The 24681-nt window shown below is 38.8% G+C and overlaps 2 protein-coding genes across 2 annotated transcripts; one reads left to right on the top strand and one right to left on the bottom strand.

The window, feature by feature from the left end:
* The first annotated feature begins 196 nt into the window (after positions 1-196).
* Positions 197-2274, top strand: LOC122652747 (heavy metal-associated isoprenylated plant protein 37-like). The gene is made up of 3 exons (XM_043846575.1): positions 197-452; positions 570-645; positions 1168-2274. The coding sequence occupies exons 1-3, from the start codon at positions 414-416 to the stop codon at positions 2232-2234; spliced, it is 1182 nt and encodes a 393-aa protein (XP_043702510.1). The 5' UTR covers positions 197-413; the 3' UTR covers positions 2235-2274.
* A 6377-nt stretch (positions 2275-8651) lies between these two features.
* Positions 8652-23323, bottom strand: LOC122653229 (actin-interacting protein 1-2-like). The gene is made up of 6 exons (XM_043847181.1): positions 22860-23323; positions 21129-21290; positions 12124-12310; positions 11583-12005; positions 9828-10235; positions 8652-9017 (listed from the first exon to the last, which is right to left on the bottom strand). Exons 1-6 carry the CDS (start codon positions 23249-23251, stop codon positions 8760-8762), a joined length of 1830 nt encoding a protein of 609 aa, XP_043703116.1. The 5' UTR covers positions 23252-23323; the 3' UTR covers positions 8652-8759.
* Between the last annotated feature and the right edge of the window lie 1358 nt (positions 23324-24681).

The following is a 24681-nucleotide window of genomic DNA, read 5'->3' as shown; positions in this document are numbered from 1 at the left end:
TCTTCCTTTCCAAATTCTACCATTTCTACCAGAGCCAGCTTAGTCCAGTCTCCAACAGTCCAACTATTTTGTCCTTCTTCTGACTTTCAGGTCCCTCTCTCCCCAGTCCCCCCAACATAACTCCTGTGTATTTTCTCTTATTTTTAGAAATTTCCTTTCTCATTATTTGGTGCTGTCTTGTAATGTAAATTTTTTCTCCTTTTATTTATACTTTTTAATTGTTAAACCTTAGGACCCATGTGGGTTTGGTTGGTTTGTTGCTGATAAGAACAACTGAGGAGGAAGAATCTGTATCTGTTGAAGAACCTCTCATGCAACCCCTTTCACCTCTAACACCACCATAGTTTTTCCCCCCCTTCTTTTTTTGTTTTGTTGCAGAGTGATAGTTGGATCTTAAGTAGACTACAGAAGAAATGACTAAAGATGAAGACTTTAAGCTCCTCAAGATCCAGGTCTCTTTCTCTTTCTCTGCCTCTCTTTCGAGGCTCTTTGTTTTTTCGAGACTCTTTCTAGTCCTCACTGAAAATTTGCTTCTTGTTTGTGTTTGCTGCCTGGTTTCCTTTTGACAGACTTGTGTTCTCAAAGTGAATATACATTGTGACGGATGTAGGCAAAAAGTGAAGAAACTCCTCCAGAGAATCGAAGGTAAATACTTTCTCACTCTTAATGACTTCTAACCTCTGTTTCTTGTTCCCATTTTACTGGGTTTTGGTTGCAAACTCTGAAAGCCGTTATCTTTTTCTTTCTTATTAGCTAGAGCTAGTGATCTTGTTTATTTGCAGTAGTAAAACATAAGAGAGCTTGCTCTGTGAATTTGGTATAAATTACGGGGACCCAGAAAAGGTACTGTGGTTTTAGCTTGGAACGTGAGGGATTTTGTTTGAAATGGAAAGTGAAAAGAAGAATATAAAGCATTTTGTTGATTGATGCTCTGTGCTAAGTTTTCTCAGATATATTTTTTCGAACTTATGAGAACTTATGGGTTGATTGCTCTGTTTTTTGAGCTGTAAAACTGAAATTTTCTGTTCATAGAGACAGACAGAGAACAGTGCAACGTTATAATAACTTCAAAATGTTGTATTTTCTCCTCATCCCTGTTGTACTATTCATCTTGTGTTTTAGTTTTTAGCTCTACTGTTAATGCTCATTTCTTCTGCTTGGTTTCAGGTGTTTTCACAGTAAACATAGATGCAGAGCAACAAAAGGTCACAGTGTCAGGAACTGTAGATCCTGCAACTTTGATTAAGAAGCTGGTCAGAGCTGGTAAACATGCAGAGATTTGGTCTGCGAAATCCAACCAGAACCAGAAACAGCAACAAACAAATTGCATCAAAGATGATAAGAATGGCAAAGAGCAAAAGCAGGGTCTGATGAAGGGTCTCAAGGCCTTCACAAACCAGCATAAGTACCCAACATTTAGTTCTGAAGAGGATGAATTCGACTATGATGATGATGACGAAGATGATTTTGAAGAAGGGTTACGTTTGCTCCAAGAGAAAGCTAACCATCTGGGTTTGCTTGGACACCCAGCCAATATGGTGGCTAATGCAAAGAAAAATGGTGCAGGTCCCCAAAACAGTGGTAAAATGAACAATGGAGCAAATGGGCAAGTTGGAAAGAAAGGCAGTGGTGGCAATGGCGGAGGAAATCCTAACCAGAATATGGGTATGAAGGGTGGGATGGATCAGAAGAACATGGCAGCTGCAAAGATGAATGCGGCCGCCCATTTGGGTGGTGGGCATATAAATGCCGGTGAGGTGAAAAAGGGGAATGACATCAATGCCATGTTAGCAGGGCTAAATGGCCATGGTTCTGGTGTTGGCCTTGGAGGTAATAATGGATTAGGGTTTCAAACCCAGATGAACAATGGCTTCCAAGGATCTTCTGCTGGATTCCCAGCTGGTGGGTTTGCAACAGGTGGGCACCATCCATCAGCCATGATGAACAACTTGCAGGGTTACCAGTTCAATCATCCACCATCATCAGCTGTGAACTTGCAGAACAGGAATAACATCAATTTGATGATGAATGATGCAAGGTATATGCAGCCCCAGATGATGTACAACAGGTCTCCTGCCATCCTTCCCACCACTGGCTATTACTACAACTACCAGAACCCTTATCCTTGTCACCCTTACACTTACCCAAGCCCCCAGCCAGACAACAGTGGTTCTTCTCACTCTGCAACTCATATGTTTAATGATGAACACACAAACAGCTGTGTTATTATGTAAAGAAAATGCGGTCCATTTGAGAGAGAGATAGAGAGAGAGAACTAGCTTTGAATTATTAGTTGGTGGGTAGCATTAACATAGGTGTTTTAATGGAGGGCAGTGTATGAATTGCCTCTACTCTGCTCTAGTGATGTATCTTCTTTACTTGGTTTTTTTTATTGGGTTTAAGTTGTTTAATGAGATGTTTTGAATTTTGATCCTTCTTAGCAAATGTTTTGGTTTGTTTGTCCTTAATTCTATATGTGTTTAATTGTCACTACTTCCTATGTTTCTGGGCATTGTGCTTTGTGGGTTTTTGGTGAAATAATTAATTGGAAAGGAGGGATGGTAATCGAGAATTCAAGATATAATCTTTTATTGGTATTTGGTGAGTAAAAGGTATGAGTCAACTTATGTGATTACTTTTCCCAGACAGAATAGACAATGTCGTCTTACATGATATAGAGTAGGAGCGACAGCTGGGAGTGACATGTATATTGTATATAGATAAGTACTATAATATATATATAGGGTTTGAAAAGTTAGGTGAAGGTGCAGGTTCTTTTCACGTGCACTCTCTGTATGAAGTCTTTGACTCAGTTTGATGGTGTGGGAAAGATCGGGGATTGTGTGTGGACTGGAAGATGTGCTTTTGCATGCTAACTTGTAACATACTTTTTGACTGTGTCCTGTGGATTGTTTTCAGAAGGCGCAAAACCCAAGGGATTCTAAGAGGTTTGAGAACCCAAAGGGGCTCCATTTGGTTGCAAAATGCAAACTTGGAAGTAAAGTGGGGAAAGAGAATTGAGACAGGAAATATAAGGCCTTGTTTGTTAGACGGGAAAGATGGAGTGGGAATGTACTGGGTTGGAAAATAGGGGTGAAATTTTTTACTCTTTTTAATGAATAATAATTAAAGTTTTTTGTTTTTTATAGGACTTTGGATAACATAAGGGTGAAATTTTTAAGTGTCATTTTAGCGGTTAAAGCATTTTAATATTGTTCCTTGAGTGTTTGTAAGATAATTATTCCAAATTAAACAATCATGGTTGGGAGTAAGATTTTGAAGTGTTGCATTAGCACTTTCCCATCCCACATAAGTCCCTGTCAAACACTTCACAAGTAAAGTGGGGAAAGAGAATTGAAGGAAAAGGAAGGGAAAGGAAATATTTGTAAAGGAAAATGCTGTATACATTAATGCACCTTATAATCCTTAGACCTTCCACTTTGCATCTCAATCATTCAATTCATAAGTTATTGTAATTTCATTATCTACGTGGATGTTACATTCTCTTACTTGCCCCACTCACCGCTGCAATCCACTAGTGTACTGCATCTATTTCTCTTGCTCTCCCCCTCTCTACCCCAAAGGTCTCTCCAACCGTCTTCATCTTTGCATCTCTCTCCTTGCCCCCCTTGTTGTTTCTCTCTCTAGACATCTCTCGGGAATGTCTGAATGACATTTCTTTTTAATTGTTTTATTCTCAAAAGCTTTTTAATATAAAGATATAAAGGGGTTTTCAAAAATAAGTTGAAAATGACATTATTATGTCTTATCAACCCTTGTCATGTATATTTTTCAAGTACGTATATGAAACAACATTATTCTTTTCATTGGTAAAAAAATAGTGTCATACCTAAGGTTACAAATTATTTGACACCTTGAGTGGTGTCAATAAAAAAATCTTTCTCATAATTTTCAATCGTTACCGTTGCTCCCTTTCTTTGTACCCCCACTGCATCTCTTGCCAAGCCCGCAAAGCTTTAGAAACCTGAATCCCAATCACACTCTGTCGGGTTATTATGATGGAACCGATTCATTATAGGCTTCTCATGGTTTCTTTGCTAATCCAGGGATCAAATCTTTCTAATGGATTTTCATTTACTAATTCCCCTTATAAAATAACTCTGCGTCAGTTCAAATATTCCTTCTTTTCCAAGTCATTGTTTTTTTTATTCTTCCTATGGGTTTTTTTCCTCTTGAAGTTCTCTGCGAAGAAAGAAAAGAAAACTACTCATGATAATGGCGCTGGGGGGTATGAGTTCTCTAGTGCAAATACTGAATGGGTACAAAGAAGCAGAGTAGAAGAACAAGAGTAGTCCATCTTCGATTATCATATCTGCAACTTCAAATACTCTCTTGTTTTTCCTCCTTTGTTTATCCCAATCGACTCTAGATGCAAAACCGAAGAACTTCCATTCATCTCCGTTTCAACCCTTTGATGCACATCAAACGGCATGCCATGGTTGATCACGTGGAAACCTCACCTGAGAGAGAGAGAGAGAGAGAGAGAGAGAGAGAGAGAGAGAGAGAGAGATTCTATTATACAATAATAGCATGTCTATCCCTCTCCCTTCTATAAAAAATGTCATTTCCAAAAGGAAATATTTGTAAATCCATTGCAACCAAACATAAAAAATGACTTTTCCTGTAAAATATATTTCACTTCACCGAAAAAATGTTTGAATTTTCTTTGTAACAAACCGCCTTAGGGATTCCAAAAGATTTGCAGGAAGTCCCTGCTTTTATGGATTTTGATGGAATTTACATAGGCCAAAAATGGATTATTTGCTCTACATCATCAGAAATCAGTCTGAGAATGTGTGACATTGGTTCAAATTTGAGTTTTGCCATAACAGGCAACACAATAGGCCTGAATGATATTTCAATTGAAGTATGGAAAATCATAGGAGGGTGCGAGGCTTATTGGCTAACCAAGCTGTTTAACAGGATTATGAATACAAGGAAGATGCTAGATGAATGGAGGACAAGCTTTGTAGTCCCGATTTACAAAAATAAAGGTGATATTCAAAGTTGCAATAACTATAGAAGCATAAAGCTAATGAGTCACACTATGAAATTTTGGGAGAAAGTTATTGAAGCCCGTCTGAGAAGAGAGATTTATATCTTAGTGAACCAGTTTGGCTTTATGCCAGGTAGATCCACAACAGAAGCTATCTATTTATTGAGGAGGCTCATGGAAAAATATAGAAATAGTAAGAAGGATCTCCATATGGTCTTTATTGACTTGGAAAAAGCCTATGGCTGAATCCCTAGAAATTTAATCCGACATGTTCTTATGAGAAAAGGGGTGTTAAGTAAATATGTGGATGTAATTAAAGATATGTATGAGGGAGTGATGACTAGTGTGAGATCTGTGAGAGATCAGGGCAAGGAATTCCCAATTACGATTGGATTACAACATAGACCAACCTTAAGTCCTTATTTATTTATGCTTATCATGGACGATCTAACCAAGGGCATTCAAGACAAGGTCTCGCGGTGTATGCTCTTCGTTGACGATATCATTTTGGTGGATGAGACAAAAGAATGGATTAACGCTAAGTTAGAGTTATGGAGGTCAACCTTGGAAACAAGAGACTTTAAGATCAATAGAACAAAGACAGAATATATAATGTGTAATTTTAGTCACATTATGATGGATATTGACATGATGCGAATTGAGGAAAGAGAGATATCGCAAAATGATTATTTTAGATATTTAGGGTTAATCATTAATAAAGAAGGTGACATAGAGGATAATGTTTCACAGAGAATTAAAGTGAGATGTGTGTCCGAATTATTGTGTGATCGACGTATTCCTTTAAAGCTTAAAGGAAAGTTCTATAGAAATGTTGTTCGACCGGGAATGATGTATGGGGCAGAATCTTGGGCAGTTAAGAAGTATCATATTGAGACGTTATGTGTAGAAGAGATAATGATGTTAAGATGGATGTGCGGGAAAATTAGGAAGGATAAAGTACATAATGATCGTATTAGAGTTGATTTGGGAGTTGCCCCGATCAATGACAAGCTCCGCGAGAGTAGTTTGAGATGGCATGATCATGTTCAACGGAGGCCTATGGATGCCCCAATAAGGAGTGATATGATTCCGATCGAAGGAGTTAAAAGAGCTAGGGGCAGGCCTAAAATGACCATAGGAGAAGTTGTGAGAAAGGACATACATTGCCTCGGTCTTATATCAAGTATGACCTCAGATAGAACCTGTTGGAGGGCAAGGATCCATGTTGCAAATCCCATTGAACTAAGATTCTCCTGACTTGCTGGGCTGTGCCTCCTTCCTCTTACTTTTATATTTCATCTCATTTTATTGCTATTTTCCATTTCATTTGTGATTTTCCCTTTTTCTCATTTCTCATCTCATCCCCCATCCCTGTTTTGCCATCTCTTCATCCCCCTTTTTCTTGTTTAGGCTTTTATTTTCCCTACTTTGTTTTGTTGTATCCATGTAACCAACCCCATTAAGTTGGGATAAGGCTGAGTTTGTCATTAGAAAGGCTAACCTCACAGGTTAGTGACCTTTATGAGCCTTGCACAACCGGAAATCAGCTTGGTAGTTTGACCTTAATATATTACAATATCAACTTGAATCAGCTCTCATCTGCCGTGGAGTTACAAAGATCTCCACAGTATTTAAAAACCTGGAATTGGGATCGGCCTTGGCTGATTCCGAACTACCAGAATTGGCCAATCTGATTTGATTTTTAAATCCCTCGATCTCCACCTCCATCAGAATGGTGTACTCAAAATTGAAGAAAAATGTTTCACCTCAGCAGAGTTTTCCTTCACATATGGTGAAGAGATTCTTAAAGAATCAATGGTCATAATTACTCCTTGTAATAGAAGTCCCGAAATGATTTCAGCCTACACAAGAGTCCCATCTGACCATCATAAAGGTAGGAATCATTATCCTCTGCTGTTACAGCATGATGCTGTACTGCATCGTGCGGTGCTGCAGAGGCCATGTGGCACAGCGGGCCCCACATGGCACACATGGTCTTTGCAGCGCCAGACGATGCAGTACAACACTGTGTAGTTATAGCATAAGATAAAAATTCAGGAAAACTCCAACCTCTATATATGACAAGATCTCCATAGGTCCGGAGTTGAGGGTTTCTATCTTACTCATCTAACAAACCATTGTGGACGATGTGAATGGCCAAAAACCATTAATATGGTAGCCAGTTGCACAAAGTCCACGCACCCAGCTCTTATGTTGAATCAGGGTTAAAACCCAAGAACCGGGATCTGAATCTGAGGAAATCAGTTAAAAACCACTTAAACCCTATTTTCCTTATAGGATCAATCCAATCTAGATAGTCCGGAATGGGATCTGGCCTCAACCGATTCTAATCCAGATGTGTCAAAATCGGTCAATCCAATCTCATTTTTCAAACCTTGTGCTGAATCAATTTTGTGCCTTGGGGGGGGGTGAAGAGAAGGAGTTCCTGAGTGTGTTTTTTTTTCTTTTTCTTAATACACTTCAGGATTTAGTTTTTCTTCACCCTAGACGAAGGTGAAGAAAGAATAACTTCACAGATGGTGGTTTGACATTATGATTGGACTATGGGTCATCATCAACTCCTGCCCTTGTACCTTTTGGGATTGGTGTGTGGTTTGTGTGATTACACTTTCATCAAAAAAAAAAAACTCCTAGCCTTGGTGAAGGTCTGAAATACCCTTCTCTAGTCCAATCATGGGTTAAGAGAAACTGGCCCTAAACTTCAAGTGCCAGTCTTCCTCAGGACATAGGTAGATTCGTTGCAATGAGGGATAACTTGAGATCTAGGGATACCTGCATTTGGCATCACGGATGATCCGAATTCCCATGAGAGACCTGTAGCTAGGGCTGTAAATGGCTCGGATAGTGCTATATCCACATTCGCATCCGATTAACTATCGGACAGATTCAGATAGTGCTAAACGGATACAGACACGGATACGGATCGGATATTTTATTCGTTTACATGTAAATATAGCTTTTCGGATAGCTATAGCCTATCCGTATCCGCATTCGTTTAACTTTCGAACGGATTCGGATAGTGCTAAATGGATACGGACACGGATACGGAAACGGATTTCAGCTATTCATTTACACCCCTACCTGTAGCGAGTATAAGAGAGAAAGTCAATGAGTAAAGGGGCATGAACTGAAAAAGGAAATGTATAGTTTTTGCCAAAATGTTGGGATTCTTCCCTATTATCTTCAATGAAAATTTGACATACAATGAATTTTTTTTTTCAAAAAATAAAATACAGAGGTACGGTTTTTGAATATTCAAGATGCAATCACAAAACTGTTGCTTCACTTGATCCATATCAAAAACTTTTAATAGAGTAAACCCAAGGGGTTAGCTCAATTGGCAAAAGACCAACTCAAATAAGAGGTCATGAGTTCAAACCATCTTGGGGCCTATCCCCATCCCCTAATCCCCCCCTCCCCTATTATACAAGCTCTTAATCCAAAAAAAACTTTTAATAGAGTACAAATGTGCTCTTCATCAAACATTACTGATCTACTCTATGACATCCATTTCTTCCTAGAAGCAATCCATGAGCCATCTTAAAGATTAAACACTGAAAAACATTGAAGAGCATATAATTCAATGCCCAATAAACCTATCTTCCCCCCCAGCCCCCCAATGCAAGGGACAAACTCATAAAAAACAAAACCTGCACAAAAAAAGCATTTCACAGTTGCCTAAATTCTTACTTTCAGCCTGATCTGTTTGAATTCCCACACTTTACTGTGGTATCAACCTCCACACTCGCACGCATGCATCCTCTCCTGAACTCACCAGACTGGACTCATCCGTGAAAGCCACTCCATATACACCACCCAGGTGAGCTCCCTTAATGGTTATTCGACTCGAAGCAGGCTTATCAACTTCGTATATGATAACACATGTGTCAAGTGATCCGGTTGCGACTTTGGTGTTATCAGGAGACCAAGCCAGACAATTTATACGGGCAGTATGGTACAACATATTTTTAAGCTTCACCTGCAAAAGATAATTTGTAATAAATAAAAATGAAATGTTGGTTTCAAGGAACCGGATAATCCACATCTAACAAGGAGAAGTATGATCAAGATGTTCTATGCCATTCTTTCTTCTCCCATATTTCTCCTTTTCTTGAACCGGAGATTTGAGGTTGTTAAGATTGCTAATCTTTCAGTCCTTGGCAATGAGAAGGATTAATTAGATAGGACAAAAGGGAGAATTGAAAGGACACTGGTAATCAAGGAAAAAGTGGAACATAAACAGGACTGAAATGGATTACCATGCTCCCCAATCCCCCCACCCACCCTAAAAAAAGTTGGAGAGAAAATGAAAAAGGAAAAAATGCACAGCCAAGTGCAGCAACAAAAACCACAAAACATGAGGAAGTGCAGCCAACAAGCGGCAAGATCATATGATCACCCTCCCCCTTTTATTCTCCCAAATGGTTTGCAAGATCATCTGCTATTGACCACTTCTCCAAGAACAAACCCCTGGGAAGGGAGAGTAGAGGAAAAAGAATAAGCATATGATGCTCACATGCATTTGTGAAATCACTGAGTGGGAAAGATCACATGCATTTGTGAAATCACTGAAGTGGTATACAAAGCCATAACTACAGCACCACCAAGGCTTTCAATGAGCTACTACAACATTTTTATCTATCTAATTCTAGCCTAGCATCACAATTTCTTCCCGTTGGAGAAAGGTCAAGTAGAGAAATCATGATGCTGTAGAAATATCATCCAGAGCTTATTGTTAAAGAACTAGAGCCAACACAAAGAAGAATTTAAGTTGTATTTTTTTCATTACCTCTCGAGAGACACAGTCCCAAACAACAGCTTCTCGATTAAGATCCCCAGAAGCAAACATAGAAGCATCAGGGGAGTAACGTATGACACTTACAGCACCCCGATGCTTCTCGAGGACAGTTTCTTCAGTAAGTGTATCACCTTTGATAGAATATACATGCAATTTACCATCCTGTGCACCCACAATAGCTTCACTTCCATCAGGTGAAATTGTTGCTGCTGTCACAGAAAACCCAAGGTTGACTGTTGAAACTACTTCGGATCCACGAAGTAGAACAACTCCTGAATCAGTTGAAATCAAAACAAGTTCAGGACAATGAAGCACAAAATTCAGGTCCTTAGGCTGACTGCCAACATCAATGGATGCCGCCTCTCCACATTGATCCCCAAGCAAAGGAATTCTACTTACCTGATATTTTCAGGAAAAGAAAAAATATATATATAATTTAAGGAAAAAGATGAAGCATTGCCAATAAAATGCATGGTACAGAAAAGCTATGATGATGACTTCAAATGAAAAATAGAAAATGATGAAATAGTATAAATGAAATGTAGAGCAATTGCTTCCAAATAGCACAAAGAGTTGTAATGATACATGTGTTTGTATTTTGCAATGCCGTCTATTAAATGAAACTATTATTGATATGGCAGAAAAGAACCACCAAATTTTGCTTTAGCCAAGGCTTTCAAATCCATACAATAAGGGCAAACTAGCTACACTTCCATCATCCACTATGGTTGGTATGAGAGGATTCTATCATAGAACTAGTAACACCAATACAGTTTCCCTTCTAAAGTAGAAATGCAGTAAGTCAACTATGTGAGATCAGATAAATTTGAAGCTTCTGGAGGTACTAAATATTTTCTCAAAAGCATAGCAGATATTAGGGTTTAGCGATGGGTTGTGTGTGGGAAGTTGCAAAGCCATAATGTATGAGACTTGAAGTTACAAATAGATGCTCATAATATTTGGGATCCTTATAGTTCGGTATCCATTATTGTAATTTTTCAAACTTCAGCACCAGAAAATCACCTCACCAAACCATATTGCTTCTGAAAGAATACCCTAGAAAGATAACATGATGACATTAAAAACCCATTTACTAAAATGCATGATACCTATGACAATTCATAAAGGAAAAAGAGTTACTTATGAAAAAGCTTTCCAAATATCTCCTTCATTCATTTTCTGAATCTCACTAAAAAGGGGAACAAATTTGGCACAAAATTTTAGTTCAAAATTATACCTTTATAAAGTTATGCAAATAGCAAGTGTGTACTTACATGCCAAAGCAATGAAGGATCCACAACTTTTTGTCCCCCTTGCAGTATAGAGTTTTTTTTTCTACTGATTAGAGTTAAGTCGTATGTTTTCAGAAAGTCAAGGCATTAATGCAGAGATCTAGATTCAAGTTTAGCAGCAGAGCATGTATACAATAAAGCTCATGACTAGCTTTTTGTGGGTTTAGTAGGATGGATGTTCATGAAGACATAAATTTAGCTAAACTTCAAAATGCATCGATTTTATTCCGATACTCAGTATTTAGCTAAACTTCAAAATGCATTGATTTTATTCCGCATACTCAATAATCATATTGCAGATGAAAAATTGCACAAAGGAAAATCCACAGCTCTAAGATTGTGATTACATGGAACAAGTACAATAACCAGAACAAAAATAAACCTGACAAGGCCTGAAATTGGCATATCACTATCTACAAACCAAACCAGACGTATATAGATCTTCATTACTCACCTTATTATCAAATGCAGATGAAACAATCTCTTCTTCAATAGCAATAAAACATTTAATTTGAGTACTCTCTTTCCTTTGTAATTTACCACTGTATCCGATGCCTTGAATCCATCTAACAATTACACCATCATAGCTGCTAGACAAGATGACCTTTGGGTTGCTTTGCAGTACAGCTAATGAACTGACACTCTTCGTGTGACCAGACAATGATAGTGGGGTTTTATCTGTATCACTTGCTGAAAATAAATTAATTGTACCACCAAGGGAAACAGTAACAAGATGGTCATTCTGCCAAAGACATCCAACAAGCATATCATCCACTCCTCCTGATCCAGGACATGCCAGTGTCTTCTTCACCTCCCCATTACCATCCTCAGAGATTTCCCATATTTTTGCAGTTTTGTCAGCAGAAACGGTCAGCACCTGAAATAATTAACATTACTCTTTGACTCAGTACACAACTAGGAAACATATGAGATGCAAAAGTACTGGAAAGAAAAATGGTATAAATGGATAAAGGATATCAATTCTGCATGTTTACCTGTTTACCATCAGGACTCCAACTAACAGCATATATGGTGCCCTTATGGTCATTTTCGGATGACAGCTCTCCAATCTTTTCTCCAGTCTTGCCATCATACATTATCCCCTTCTTATCTGAGCTTACAGTGATGAACTTGCTTCCGTCAGGAGCAAATCTGACACAATTGACAAAATTTGAATGGTCCCTGCAGATCCAGAAGATAACTTTTCAGGAATGCAGCATAACATCACCCTCCTGTTGTAGCAACACTTCTACTAATACAACTGTCTGAGTGCAGTAACTCCACTTATCGGTACACTTCAAGGTAAGCCATGCCAAGAATTCTGTTCAGTCGCAGCCATTTCCATCAGGCACTTTTCAAGTTTAATGAAGTTAGTTCCACAGAAAACATGTCATGCAGGAATGGTATCCTGCGAGATCTATTCACAAATACTCATAAAAAAAAATTACTTTCTACTGAATACAGCTAACGGATATACACTGAGCCCTTCAGTGCAACTAGTGCACATTATAGTCCTGGAGGAGATTTCTCTTTTTTGAGCTGCATGCCATAGATGTGAGTTTAATATGGTTAAACTGAAGCTTTCTAATTCGTCTAAAATGATTACCTTTAAGTTTCTACTTCTTCTATTCACATGGGGTATTAAACATCAGCAAACTAATGTAATCCTGATCTAAATGTTACCAAAGCAGAATCAAAACAGAGTGAACAAATTCCAGATCTAGGAGAAAATACATAGAACCAAATCAGCAAACCAGATTAGGCTATAATCCTGGTCAAGTTCTCCTTTTAGAGGTTAAAAACTATGCTCAAAATTTCAGCAAGATCCAATGGCTAGATCTGCTGATGTGGACAAGTCCTAGTGGGACTAGGATAGATAAAACCCCGCCAAAATAGGAATCGTATGGATGAACAGAAAACAGTTCAAATTGACCTACAGGAAATTAAATTATGTGGTCAATCTCAGGCCAAATAGATCAGTAAAATATGCATATCCATTTCATTTCTCAAGTCAACAAAATTCAATCCTACTCGAAGTAGGACTGTATCCAATAACCAGCATGATCAAGATTTGAAAACAGATTATGAAAGAGCGTAATGTCGATTGAAGATTGCTGAAACCAGAATTTTAATCATCACAACAGAACACCTTCAATTTAACAGTCCTAACGAGAATAGGACTGACGTATTGCAGGAACTCAAACTGGGCAGAATGCATGAGAATATAAGAGAAGTTTGGTACCTTAATGAAAGCAAAATAAGAACAGCAGGACCTGGCTTCCAGCCACAAAGTATTGATTGGGTGCACCACCAATCACACCTTGATTCACCACAAGGAAGCAGTCTTCATGCAAGGAGCAGAAAACAGGTTTGTCAATAGCAAGAATAGTGAGGTACAGAGTTGGAGTCAAGCTGGGAAACCCCCTAGCCGACTCCTACAACTTGATGGTGGAGGGTCGGTAGGGAAGAAGGGAATACTGGGAAGAATTAGAGTAGCAGGGGAAGAGAGAAGAAGGGATGCTCACGCACAATCACTTTCTTACACAAGCTATCAATTCTCTACTCTTCTACGGTATTACAATGCATATATAGGGAAGACTCTTGCATAGAAATAGAAACCTAACTAAAATGGAAACAACTCAAAGAGGAAACTACCAAAATAAGCCATATCAAAGAAAAGGAAACTACCCAAGAAATTCCTGCATAATCTACCCATTTCAAATAAAATAAACTAAAATAAATATTGCATCCTAAGTAAACTAAACTACCATCCCTTGCTAGACCAGAAAACCGGTTTGGGCCTCCAAAGTGGGTCATGCCAGTCCAGCCAGGCTAAGGCAGCTGCATCACTTGGCCATTGCTCTTTAAAGTCTAAATAGCCTTTAAGAGGATGTGGACGCAAACTTAAATACTTAAAGACAAGAAATAAAATATCTAACTTAAATTGGACCATTGCACCACCGGTCCAACCGGGACTAACTTAAAATAACCACAACATAAAGGGAGTGTTTGGATGATACCTCTATAGGTGTATTTAGAACTTGACACCTCCTTTTAATTGCTCCTTGTCTTATTCCCAAAAGCTGTTTAAGATAAGGGTATAAAAGCGTTTTCAAAAATAATTTGAAAGTGACATCATAACGTCATTATCAAAAGATGTCATTGTTATACACATTTTTCGAGTACACATGTGAAATGACACTATTACTCTCACTGAAAAAAAATTATGTATTATAATAGAAGTACAAAAAAGTAAGGTTAGAAAATTTGACACCTTGAGGGGTGACAATAAGAAAACCCCAAACATATAACAAATAGACTAAACTTAAAACAAAGTGGACCCAAGCCTTTAAAATAATCTGGGCCACGCTAAGCCTGCCATTTCTTGGATCTCCTACGCTGGTAGTCTTCAGCACTGCATCACCAAGGATTTAGGGTTTGGAAACAGGGAGCAGATTAGCCACTTTCAACGCTAATACAATCGAGTGAACTCAGTTATAATTCGGTCAGATTGATCCAAACTTGGCCAAAACAGTGCTGGTGAGATTTGTTTCAACCACCTTCAGGGTCTGTAAATCAACTCAAGATGGTCCCAGCCAATATGGTGATCCAACCCTGATCCCTGCATCTATTATCAGCCAATTGGGTTGTTAGAACATCAGAATATTATACCCAGATTAGAGGGATCAAAGAAGAAAGAAGAAGAAGAAATAGAAAAGCAAAAGAGAGAAGATGCACGCAAGCCTCAAGTGATGGGAGAGAACCTGCAGCTAGAACAGAATGTTCTGCCGCAGGTCTGTCCCTATTATATTTATCATCAAAACAAAATAAAGGTAAGGAAAATAATGCCCCTACTACAACCGACAGTACATAAGACTTACATATTGACAGAAAACAAGGGAAAAAGACTAAACTGCCCCTAATATCAACACTTCAACACTCCCCTTCAAGCTGGAGCATATACATCACCTATGCTCAACTTGTTACAACAAGAACGAAAACTAGGGGCAAAAAGAGACTTGATAAACACATCAGCTAGTTGATCGGACGAAGAAACAAACAGAGTCTCAACCAGCTTCTTCAACACAGTACTACAAACAAAGTGACAATCCACTTCAATATGTTTGGTCCTCTCATGGAAGACCAGATTACTAGCAATATAGATGACTGTTTGGTTGTCACAATACATCTTCATAGGAGTCGGTACTGGAAAACCCATCTCAAGAAGTAATGACCGAATCCACATCAGCTCAGCTGTAGTATGTGTCATAGCTCTATACTTGGCCTCAACATTAGACCTGGCAACCGTGGTCTGTACTTGCTTCACCATGTAACCAGGTTCCCACCAATAAAAGTACAATATCCTGTGGTAAATCGATGATCACTGACTGAACCTGCCCAATCTGCATAAGAGTACGCAGCTAACTCCATATGTTTATTGGGATGATAAATAAGCCCCTTCCCAGAAGCACCCTTCAAATATCGAAGAACCCGAATAGCTACATCCCAATGAGACTTACCCGAATAGCTCCTTAAGAGGTTCCCCATCATCAATCCCAAACTTTTTATTAGGATCCATAGGAATATCCACTGGTTTGGCAGCAAGCATACTAGTATCAGTCAAGAGATCTAAAACATACTTTCTTTGAGACAGGCCGATCCCCTTTTTGCTTCTAATAGCCTCAATCCCAAGAAAGTAATAAAGCTGGCCTAAGTCTTTCGTCTGAAAATGCTGTTGTAAGTAATCTTTTACCTCCTTAATGCCACCCTCATTATTTCTTGAGACAATGATATCATCTACATAGACAACAAGAACAATCGATTTCTCTCCTTGGCGACGAACAAACACTGAATGGTCAGAAAAGCACTGAAAAGAACCATAACCAGTCGCAATAGCACTAAATTTCTCGAACCAGGCCCGAGGAGACTGTTTCAGCCCATAAATAGCCTTGTGTAGCCTACACACGCGTCCACGATTCTCCCCCTGAGCAACATTCCCTGGAGGTTGCTCCATATACCTCTTCGAGTAAGTCACCATAGAGGAAAGCATTTTTAATGTCTAGTTGAAACAAAGGCCAATCAAAATTTACAACCATAGAAATAAGAAGGCAAACTTAATTCAACCGTGCCACAGGAAAGAAAGTCTCAAAATAGTTTACACCATAAGTCTGGGTGTATGCTTTAGCTACCAGGCGAGCCTTAAGCCGCTCAACAGAACCATCAGAGTGATACTTGATAGTATACACCCACCTATACTTCACCAGGTCTTTACCAGGAGGTAACTCCACCAACTCCCATGTATGGCGAGTCAATAAAGCATCCATGGCTTTCTTCCTAGGAGGGATAGAAAGAGCTTCAGTGTGGGTGCGAGGAATGGTATAAGTGGATGGAGAGTGAGCAAAACTATGATAACAGGATGGAAGATGTGAGAGAAACACAAACTTATCAATGGGGTAAGTAACTAAGGATTTTTGGTACATGGCCGCTTACCTTTACGAGCAGCAATTGGCAAGTCATCTGGTTCAACTGGTAAGTCAGGAAGAGCAAGTAAGGGAGGATCCGCACCAGAGGTTGAGGATGGTATAGGAAGAGATGGAGATGGACTAGTGGGCAGTAGTATTTGTATTGTGCTGCCCAATATGCGTCTTACACTAATCCACCTGCAGTGGAGGGTTAGATAGAGGAATAACCACAGGGATGGGAGGAGGGTCAGACACAGTCAAAGGATCATCCGACAAGATGGGTTGATTAGAGAAGTAGGAGGTACCTTTAAAGAAGGTGACATCAGCACTAACAAACTGTCTCTGAATAATTGGGTCATAACACCGGTACCCCTTCTGAGTACGGGAGTAACCCAGAAAAACACACTTAGTTAACCTAGGATCTAACTTATCACCTAGTTGATGGAGATTATGAACAAAACAGACACAACCAAAAACCCGAGGTGGTAAGTTAAAAATCGATTAGTCCGGAAATAAAGCAAAGAAAGGAAACTTATCGGCAAGTAGAGAAGAAGGCATTTGGTTAATTAAGAAACAAGCAGTAAGAACTGCATTACACAACAAATGTTTTGGCACTTGCATATGAAGCATCATGGTATGGGCGACCTCAAGTAAATGTCTATTTTTTATTTCCGCTACCCCGTTTTGTTGAGGGGTATAGGAACAACTAGTTTGGTGAATCATCCCATTATCAACACTGTTGGAAGCGCTTCCTCTAAAAGGTCGACCTTGTATGAAAGGGAGGAAACAATATGTATATCAAACAGGAGCTCTAACACAGCGGACTATCCAAAGAGGGACATGGGTGGATAAATAATTTTTAACACCTACCCGCTCCCAGAGGGACTCGATACCGTGACTCTTGCCTGCTCTGATACCATGTTGGAACTGCTTCCTCTAAAAGGCCGACCTTGTAGGAAAGGGAAGAAACAATATGTATATCAAACAGGAGCTCTAACACGGCAGACTATCCAAAGAGGGACACGGGTGGATAAATAATTTTTAACAAACACAAAAGAAGAAAATTCATTTTGAACAAATTCTAGCAGAATGAAACAATTGAATAGAGGCTTTAAATGGGGTCTTTATTTCATTGCAAAAGTTGCGAAATACATGTAAAAATTCAGAACGATCCTTTAAAAGATATAACCATGTAAGTCTGGAATGGTCATCCACAAATATGACAAAATACCGAAACCATGTCTATTACTTGCACGACAAGGACCTCATACATCTGAATGCATCAAAGAAAATAAAGAAGAACTACGGGGCACTGTGTGAGATGGATAAGAAGCACGATGATGTTTACCCAACTCGTAGCCCTTACACTCTAACCTATCTAAAGACTTAAATTGCAGAAACAAAATTTTTAACCTAGACAAGGACAAATGTCCTAACCGACAATGCCATTGGAATGACGACTCTCCACCAACAGTAGTTGCAGCTACAGAAGCACATAGGGCAGCATCGTAAAGATAATATAGGCCATCTTTCTCACGCCCTCCACCAATCGTCTTCCTGGTGTGAAGATCCTGAAAAAGACAGCAAGAAGGAAAAAATGTTACTGAGCAATTCAGATTTTTAGTGAGTTGATTAACTGAAAGAAGGCTTAAGGGAAATTGAGGTACATGTAATATAGAAGAAAGAGAAAGGTTAGAGTTAAGGCAAACAATACCATGCCCAGTAACAGGTGTAGAAGAGCCATTGACAAGGATAACAGGTGGAGTATGAGAATAAGATGAAATGGAACTGAAAATAGATGACTTACCAGTCATATGAGCAGAAGCCCCTGAATCAATGATCCACGGAGTGGAAGTGGTGGAAAGAAAGGCAGGTGTACCTGCATGGGCCAATGTGGTAGTGGAAGTAGATGCCCTAGTAGTGGAAGTGGATGTCTCAAGACTCTTTATACGGCACATCAGCTGATGAACCTCATCACGAAGAGTGGTAGAGGATTCTTCCATGGCTGAACCTGATTTAGTATCACTGGATGCAACCATGTCTGTTCCTTCTTCAAAAACTGCATGATTGGCCAACTGTTGAGCCCATTCTAGTTTCCCATGCTTGGACCAGCATGTATCAACAGTGTGATTGGATTCCCCACAATAAGAACACTGCCGGGCAGCTTTGTCAATATGCTGCCCACCAAATCCACGACCTCCAGTACCACGTCCTCCCCCTAAACCACGGCTTCTACTAGTAGTGAATGTTGGGGGTGGTGTCTGGTTTTGAACTAGGAGAGATAATACGTTGCAGCCTAGAATAAGTATCATTAAGAGTGGGAACCGAATCACCAGCAAGTAAGTGACCCTTAACAGCCTTCATATTAGGATTCAATCCAGCCAAAAATTTTGAGACAAAGAATTCATTCCGTTGGGCCTTCAATTTTTTAATATCAGTGGTAAGGGGCTGAAACACGTTCAATTCTTCAACGATCCCCTTAAAAGCACTGTAGTACTCTTGCAGAGATTTATCAGACTATTGGAACTAGAATAACTTCTCATAAAGCTCATAAATACGGGTCATACTCTTCTCTTGAGAATATGTCTCCTTCAAGTCATCCCACACTCCCTTAGCAGTCATGTGAAACATGACATTAGCTGCAATGTCAGGTTCCATGCTATTCCACAACCAAATCAGAATAATTGCATTCTCCTTCACCCAGGTGCTGTAATCCTTAGGAGCTAGAGCCGGAGGGTCAGAAATAATGTAGCTAAGTATGTCCTTAGCCATAATGTAGACACGAACAGTTTGGGCCCACAGTAGATAGTTAGAACTCCCTTTAAGTTTGATAGATGTAATCTAAACATGACATTGTCTGTAGAATTCTTTGTATCAGCCATTTAGAAGAGCTGGATCTTAAAAAAAAAACAGTAAGGGCAGCAGCAATTGGTTCAGGAAATTTTTCAAACACCTATAAGGCAACAGTAGTAGATGATTCAAGGAGCAGCTAACACAACTAACTCCAGTATTGTAAAGGTCAAAAAAGGAGCAGCAACTGACTCCAGTAGGTAGAAGAGATTGACTCTCCAAATAGCAAGAAGAAACAACTAGCAGTCGCAGAATATAAGGCAAAATCGAAGAGACCAGCCAAGGGGAGATCGATATCAAATACCACCAACTTCAAATATGCAGCATAGGGATGAAAATTGATATGCAATCAATTGCAATCACCAACTAGAAACCAGAGCATCACAACCTGGAATCAGCACAGCTCCAAAAACATCCATTCAAAGAAAATCGATTTTGTCAGGGTTTTGCTAGAGATCGACATTGGCAGTCCTTGGCTGTAGATGATTGAATCTTCAAATCAGTAAGCACCATCAGTGTAGGTAGGGATAAAACACTCCATTAATATTGAGAGTGGTTTTAATTCATTGCAAAAGCAATAGTAGGCGTCTACACACCACAAGGGAAAATCGAGAAGGGGAGATCAATAGAAAATCATGGGAGGGTCCTCTAATCTGATTATAATTTCTCTGATACCATGTTAGAACATCAAAATATTATAACCAGATTAGAGGAATCAAAGAAAGAAGAAGAAGAAACAGAAAATTAGAAGAGAGAAGATGCACGCAAGCCTCAAGTAATGGGAGAGAACATGCGGCTAGAACAGAATGTTCTGCCATAGGTCTGTCCCTATTATATTATCATCAAAACAAAATAAAGGTAAGGGCAATAATGCCCTACTACAACCAACAGTACATAAGACTTAAGTACTGACAGAAAACAAGGGAAAAAGACTAAACTGCCCCTTAATATCAACACTTCAACAATGGTAGATATTGGTTGTAGCCTAGTGTATCAGAGTATCAGTAGATTCAGTATATTACATAAAACAATATTCAAAATTTGCATCATGTTCCCAATATACTCTTTCGGTGAATAAGAGGCTAATATGGAATAATATGTTCTCAAACTTGTTCTCATAAACACAGATTCATGGTGCATTTGCCTTTATTGCACATGGTTCAAACCATCTCAATGGACTTTTCTTCATTTGGTTACTTATGTCTACTACTCCTAAGTTCTCTGGAATGAATTTATTTTTTATTTTATCATTCGTAATGAGGGTGGGCCTTGGTGCAACGGTAAAGGTTGCTCCATTCTGACCAACTGGTCACGGGTTCGAGTCTGGAAACAGCCTCTTTGTGAAAGCAAGGGTAAGGCTGTGTACATTATGCCCTCCCCAGACCCTGCAGTGGCAGGAGCCTTGTGCACTGGGTACACCCTTTTTGTATCATTAGTAATATCACTATTCATCTCATTAAGATTTTGATGTTTGGAACCAGGGACTGTATTGGTCTCAGCAGACCACTACATAGATTGCGGTTGGATTTCCTGATCCATGACAGGATTGGACTATCCACTGAAACGATCGAAGCCGGATACCAAACCAATCTTGGATTGGTCCCACTCGATTGAGATATACTGGTTCTTGAAACAATGATAAATATCAAATTAATCTGGCTGTGCTTATAAAGCTCATCACAGCAAACCTGTGAGAGAGCTTGAATTTAAATGGTGGCCCTTCATAGAAGTTCACCAAAAAATCCTCGCCGCATGTGACAATGCGAAATGGTCTTGTTGGCTTAAATGCGCAACTCAAAACACGCTTTGAATGGCCATCAAACTCCCCCACATTAGAGCCTGAATCCCACCTACAAAAGAGCATGCCATTGATTATTTGATCACTAACAAGCATTAGACTAGAAAAATAAGATTGAGCCGTGAAAGAAGAAAACATATGCATGAGACAGAGAAGTGGTTACAGTGAAAGATGAAATTAAACTTTCATACATTTATATGCAACGAGAATGCAGCTTGGCAAAATGGAAAACTAATGGAACCAAATATGGTATATTCACATAAATCTCTCACTTCAAATTAAATGAATGGAGCACAACATTCAACCAGAACCTAACAGATCATCTTATTTCAGTATGATAAAAGTCACATTCAACCCAGAAAAATTTTAGTACAAAAGATAATAGACTTGAGCAGGTTCATCCATTATTCTACTAGAAAACTTTTGCAGGATAGAGTGGGTGTCTCTGACAATGATTTCCGATTTATGGTTGATTAATGATTTGCATGTACTATGAAGAATCTGTCACCGTTTTCTATTTTTATTTTAATTTTTTTGGGGGTTAACTTATGAATCTAAAAGGAAGGGCCTACACAAGGCAAGAAGAAGCACCACCATAGCAAATTTTTGAGATGTCTTTTGGTAGTTGGTACTTTTATAATTTTTAACTTTATAGACTTAATGCACTTGGAAATCCAAGGTTGTGCATTGAATTATGTTTGAAGGTGATATTGGGGGGAAAAAAGAAGTAAAAAAGCAAATAAACAGGAAAGAAGGTAAGGTGCTACCAGAGAAATAGACAAACATAATGCAGAAAAGCAAAATGATGAAAATATCATATCAAAAGAGCAAAGTTTTAGCACCTTTCAAGCATAGTTAGAGCAAGCCATGTTTTTCATTTATTTGAATGATTTAAATAGCAATAGAACTCATGATAAGAAGTGGGAGGGACAGGGTTCTCATGATAGATTGTAGGACACAGCCTTGGTGTCCAATAATATATACCCCCACTTTGGTGCACCAAGTGATTCTTTAAAACCAAAAAGCAAGATTACACTGTGTGTCATCATATTGAAGGACTCTTTATAATTTGCCGGTTGTAATTTACAGAAGCCGGTGGATTTGGATGGCTATCAACAATGAATTGAATGTAAACAACTTGTGAATTCATTCGAGGAAAACTGCAACTTGGAAAAGCCAAGCTTGATTTCAAACAATAATTACCTAGTGGAATAGGTGAGACTTAATACCAAAAGAAGAAACCAAGTATATATTGGTCCACAAAGATTACTTTAGGGGGGGGGGGGGGGGATATAGGATTTCTCTATTTACCTTTCAGGTTCATCAGTGGTGCAATGGACACTTCTTTTAGCATGAAAGAATTCTTGGTTTTCTAGGAATCTTGATGTCATTGAAATTGGAAAACATAATCACATTTTGTACTTTGCATTCAGTGTGGATATCTTGATTACTCCTACTTTATGATGTGTCAAACCATGGTTGAATTCGGTATCAATTTTCCAATTTTATAATGCAACTATAATTGATAGGAACTTCTTAGAAAAAAGAACAAAGATCTTCGTTATAATCACTTCCAATAGAACCAGAAAAAAATGGAACAGAAGGTGAACAGGAAGCTCACATGAAAGCCCGGACGAAGGATTTGCCCTTGCCGTCACCGGAAGCTACGATCCTCTGGCAATCAGGCGACCACTGCAAATCATCGATCCGACCAGAAAGAACCCTAAACTCATTCTTGAGGACGTGATCATTATGCACCCCCCAGATTTTAACGGTCCCAGAAACATCGGCAGAAGCGATCCACTCACCATTGGGAGAGTAGCGAGCGACAGTGGTCGGGTAAGCATGCTCACCGTAGATAGAAACTTCAAGAGGCCTGTCGAGGTAACGAATAATAACGGATCTGCCATTGCAGTAGAGGATAGAGTTCGACTTGGGATCTCCGGAGATTAAGATCCCTTGGCCTCGCTCCGTTGACGGAACGCAAACGTACGTTTCTGAAAGCTCCGTCATTTCTAAAATTTTCTTTGTTTTACGAGATTCGTAGATCTTCTCCTCCGCTTCTTCTTTCTGCAATTGCTAGAGAGGAAAGGAAGATGAGAGAGAGCCAAGTGGAATCAGCGAAGTGGACAATAATTTTGAGCGAGTTGATGAGTGATGACAGTTTGCCACGTGGAGTTATAAAAAAGACAGTGTGCCACGTGGATATGTGCACTACTCTGTCTCCAAGTTCCGACTTTCTCGTTGCCTTGCGACAGAATGGATTTGGAGTCTTGGACTTGACCTGATTTGGTATGGTTTCAATTATTTGGTTTGATTTTTACACCTTATTTCAAGAAATAGAAATCAAATAGAATAAAAATTCTGAAGTAATTGAGGAACTGATTCAATTATGAAATTGAAATTGATTTCAAAATAGTAATATCATGTTAAAATAAAATAAACACACATTTTTTTTTTCTTTTCTCTTAATCGTCACACCACCACCATGTCCGACTCCCTACCATCATGATGTGGAACTCGCTTAAAAAAGAATCCAGATCTTCTGTTTTTTTCTTTCCACTAATCAAGGTATCGGTATCGAATAGATGTTATTTGTATTAACTGTGATCGACATCGATACGTGACCGATATTATAGTGGTGGTATCAGTACATAAGAGGGTAAAAGATTCAAAATCAAAGTATCGATATTTTGAAAGGTTAAATGATCCAATGCAGCCCGATATGACCAATCCATATCGGACAAGACCGATACCTAAGACCATGCCTCTTTGCTATATGCATGCTCCAACTTGTAAAGCCTTTATCCTTGGCCTAATTAATATATCGGACATTAGTCCACTCAAATGTATAAACTAAAGCGTGATTATTTTATTTTATGTAGAAAATTAAAAATTTTAATTAAAAAAGAAAAGAAGACAAATCGTTTAAAATATGAATACTATGTTTTTCGACCCTAGCCCGATTTGCCATAGTATGGGCTATTGATAATGTGATTCCAATTCTGCTTCAACACACAAACAAAATAGTAATTATTTGGTGTCACATATGTATGTGTTGTTTTACAAAATCACAAGACATATCTTAAGTATCTATATGGTGACTGTCAACCATGTTTACCTCAGTTCTAAAATTGTTGGGGAAGTATTGATTCTTTGCTTAGGGCTTAAAGCCATTATTTACGAAGGGCTTCGTCAGGTAATCTTCCACTTCGATTGCCAAGAAATGAAACAAATGTGTATAGGGTTTTGACTTGTTTCAAGGAATGAAAATTGGTAGATCTAACTCTGAGATCTCCCATTTGTTGTTTGCAGATGACACTTTGTATTTTGCTGTGCTAATATTAAAGATGTTTTAGCCATCGGGGCCATTTTGAACCTTTTCTATGAATTCTCCGATCAACAGATATAACTCTCTTAAAAAGGGAGATTTTTTTTTTTTT

This window comes from Telopea speciosissima, chromosome 2 (genome assembly GCF_018873765.1).
Source record: "Telopea speciosissima isolate NSW1024214 ecotype Mountain lineage chromosome 2, Tspe_v1, whole genome shotgun sequence".
Classification (NCBI taxonomy): Eukaryota; Viridiplantae; Streptophyta; class Magnoliopsida; order Proteales; family Proteaceae; genus Telopea; species Telopea speciosissima.
Note: the sequence above shows the minus strand (reverse complement) of the source record. Positions and strands in the feature narration are given on the sequence as shown.

What these genes read in the sequence shown, in the direction of transcription:
- LOC122653229 (XM_043847181.1), bottom strand. Translation starts at nt 23,251, where the DNA reads ATGACGGAGCTTTCAGAAACGTACGTTTGCGTTCCGTCAACGGAGCGA. An exon ending in AAATTCAAGCTCTCTCACAG is followed by an intron (nt 12,311 to 21,128) that starts GTTTGCTGTGAT and finishes CTGGATCTGCAG; the next exon opens with GGACCATTCAAATTTTGTCA. An exon ending in GGGACTGTGTCTCTCGAGAG is followed by an intron (nt 9,018 to 9,827) that starts GTAATGAAAAAA and finishes TATCTTTTGCAG; the next exon opens with GTGAAGCTTAAAAATATGTT.
- LOC122652747 (XM_043846575.1), top strand. Translation starts at nt 414, where the DNA reads ATGACTAAAGATGAAGACTTTAAGCTCCTCAAGATCCAG. An exon ending in TTAAGCTCCTCAAGATCCAG is followed by an intron (nt 453 to 569) that starts GTCTCTTTCTCT and finishes TCCTTTTGACAG; the next exon opens with ACTTGTGTTCTCAAAGTGAA. An exon ending in ACTCCTCCAGAGAATCGAAG is followed by an intron (nt 646 to 1,167) that starts GTAAATACTTTC and finishes GCTTGGTTTCAG; the next exon opens with GTGTTTTCACAGTAAACATA.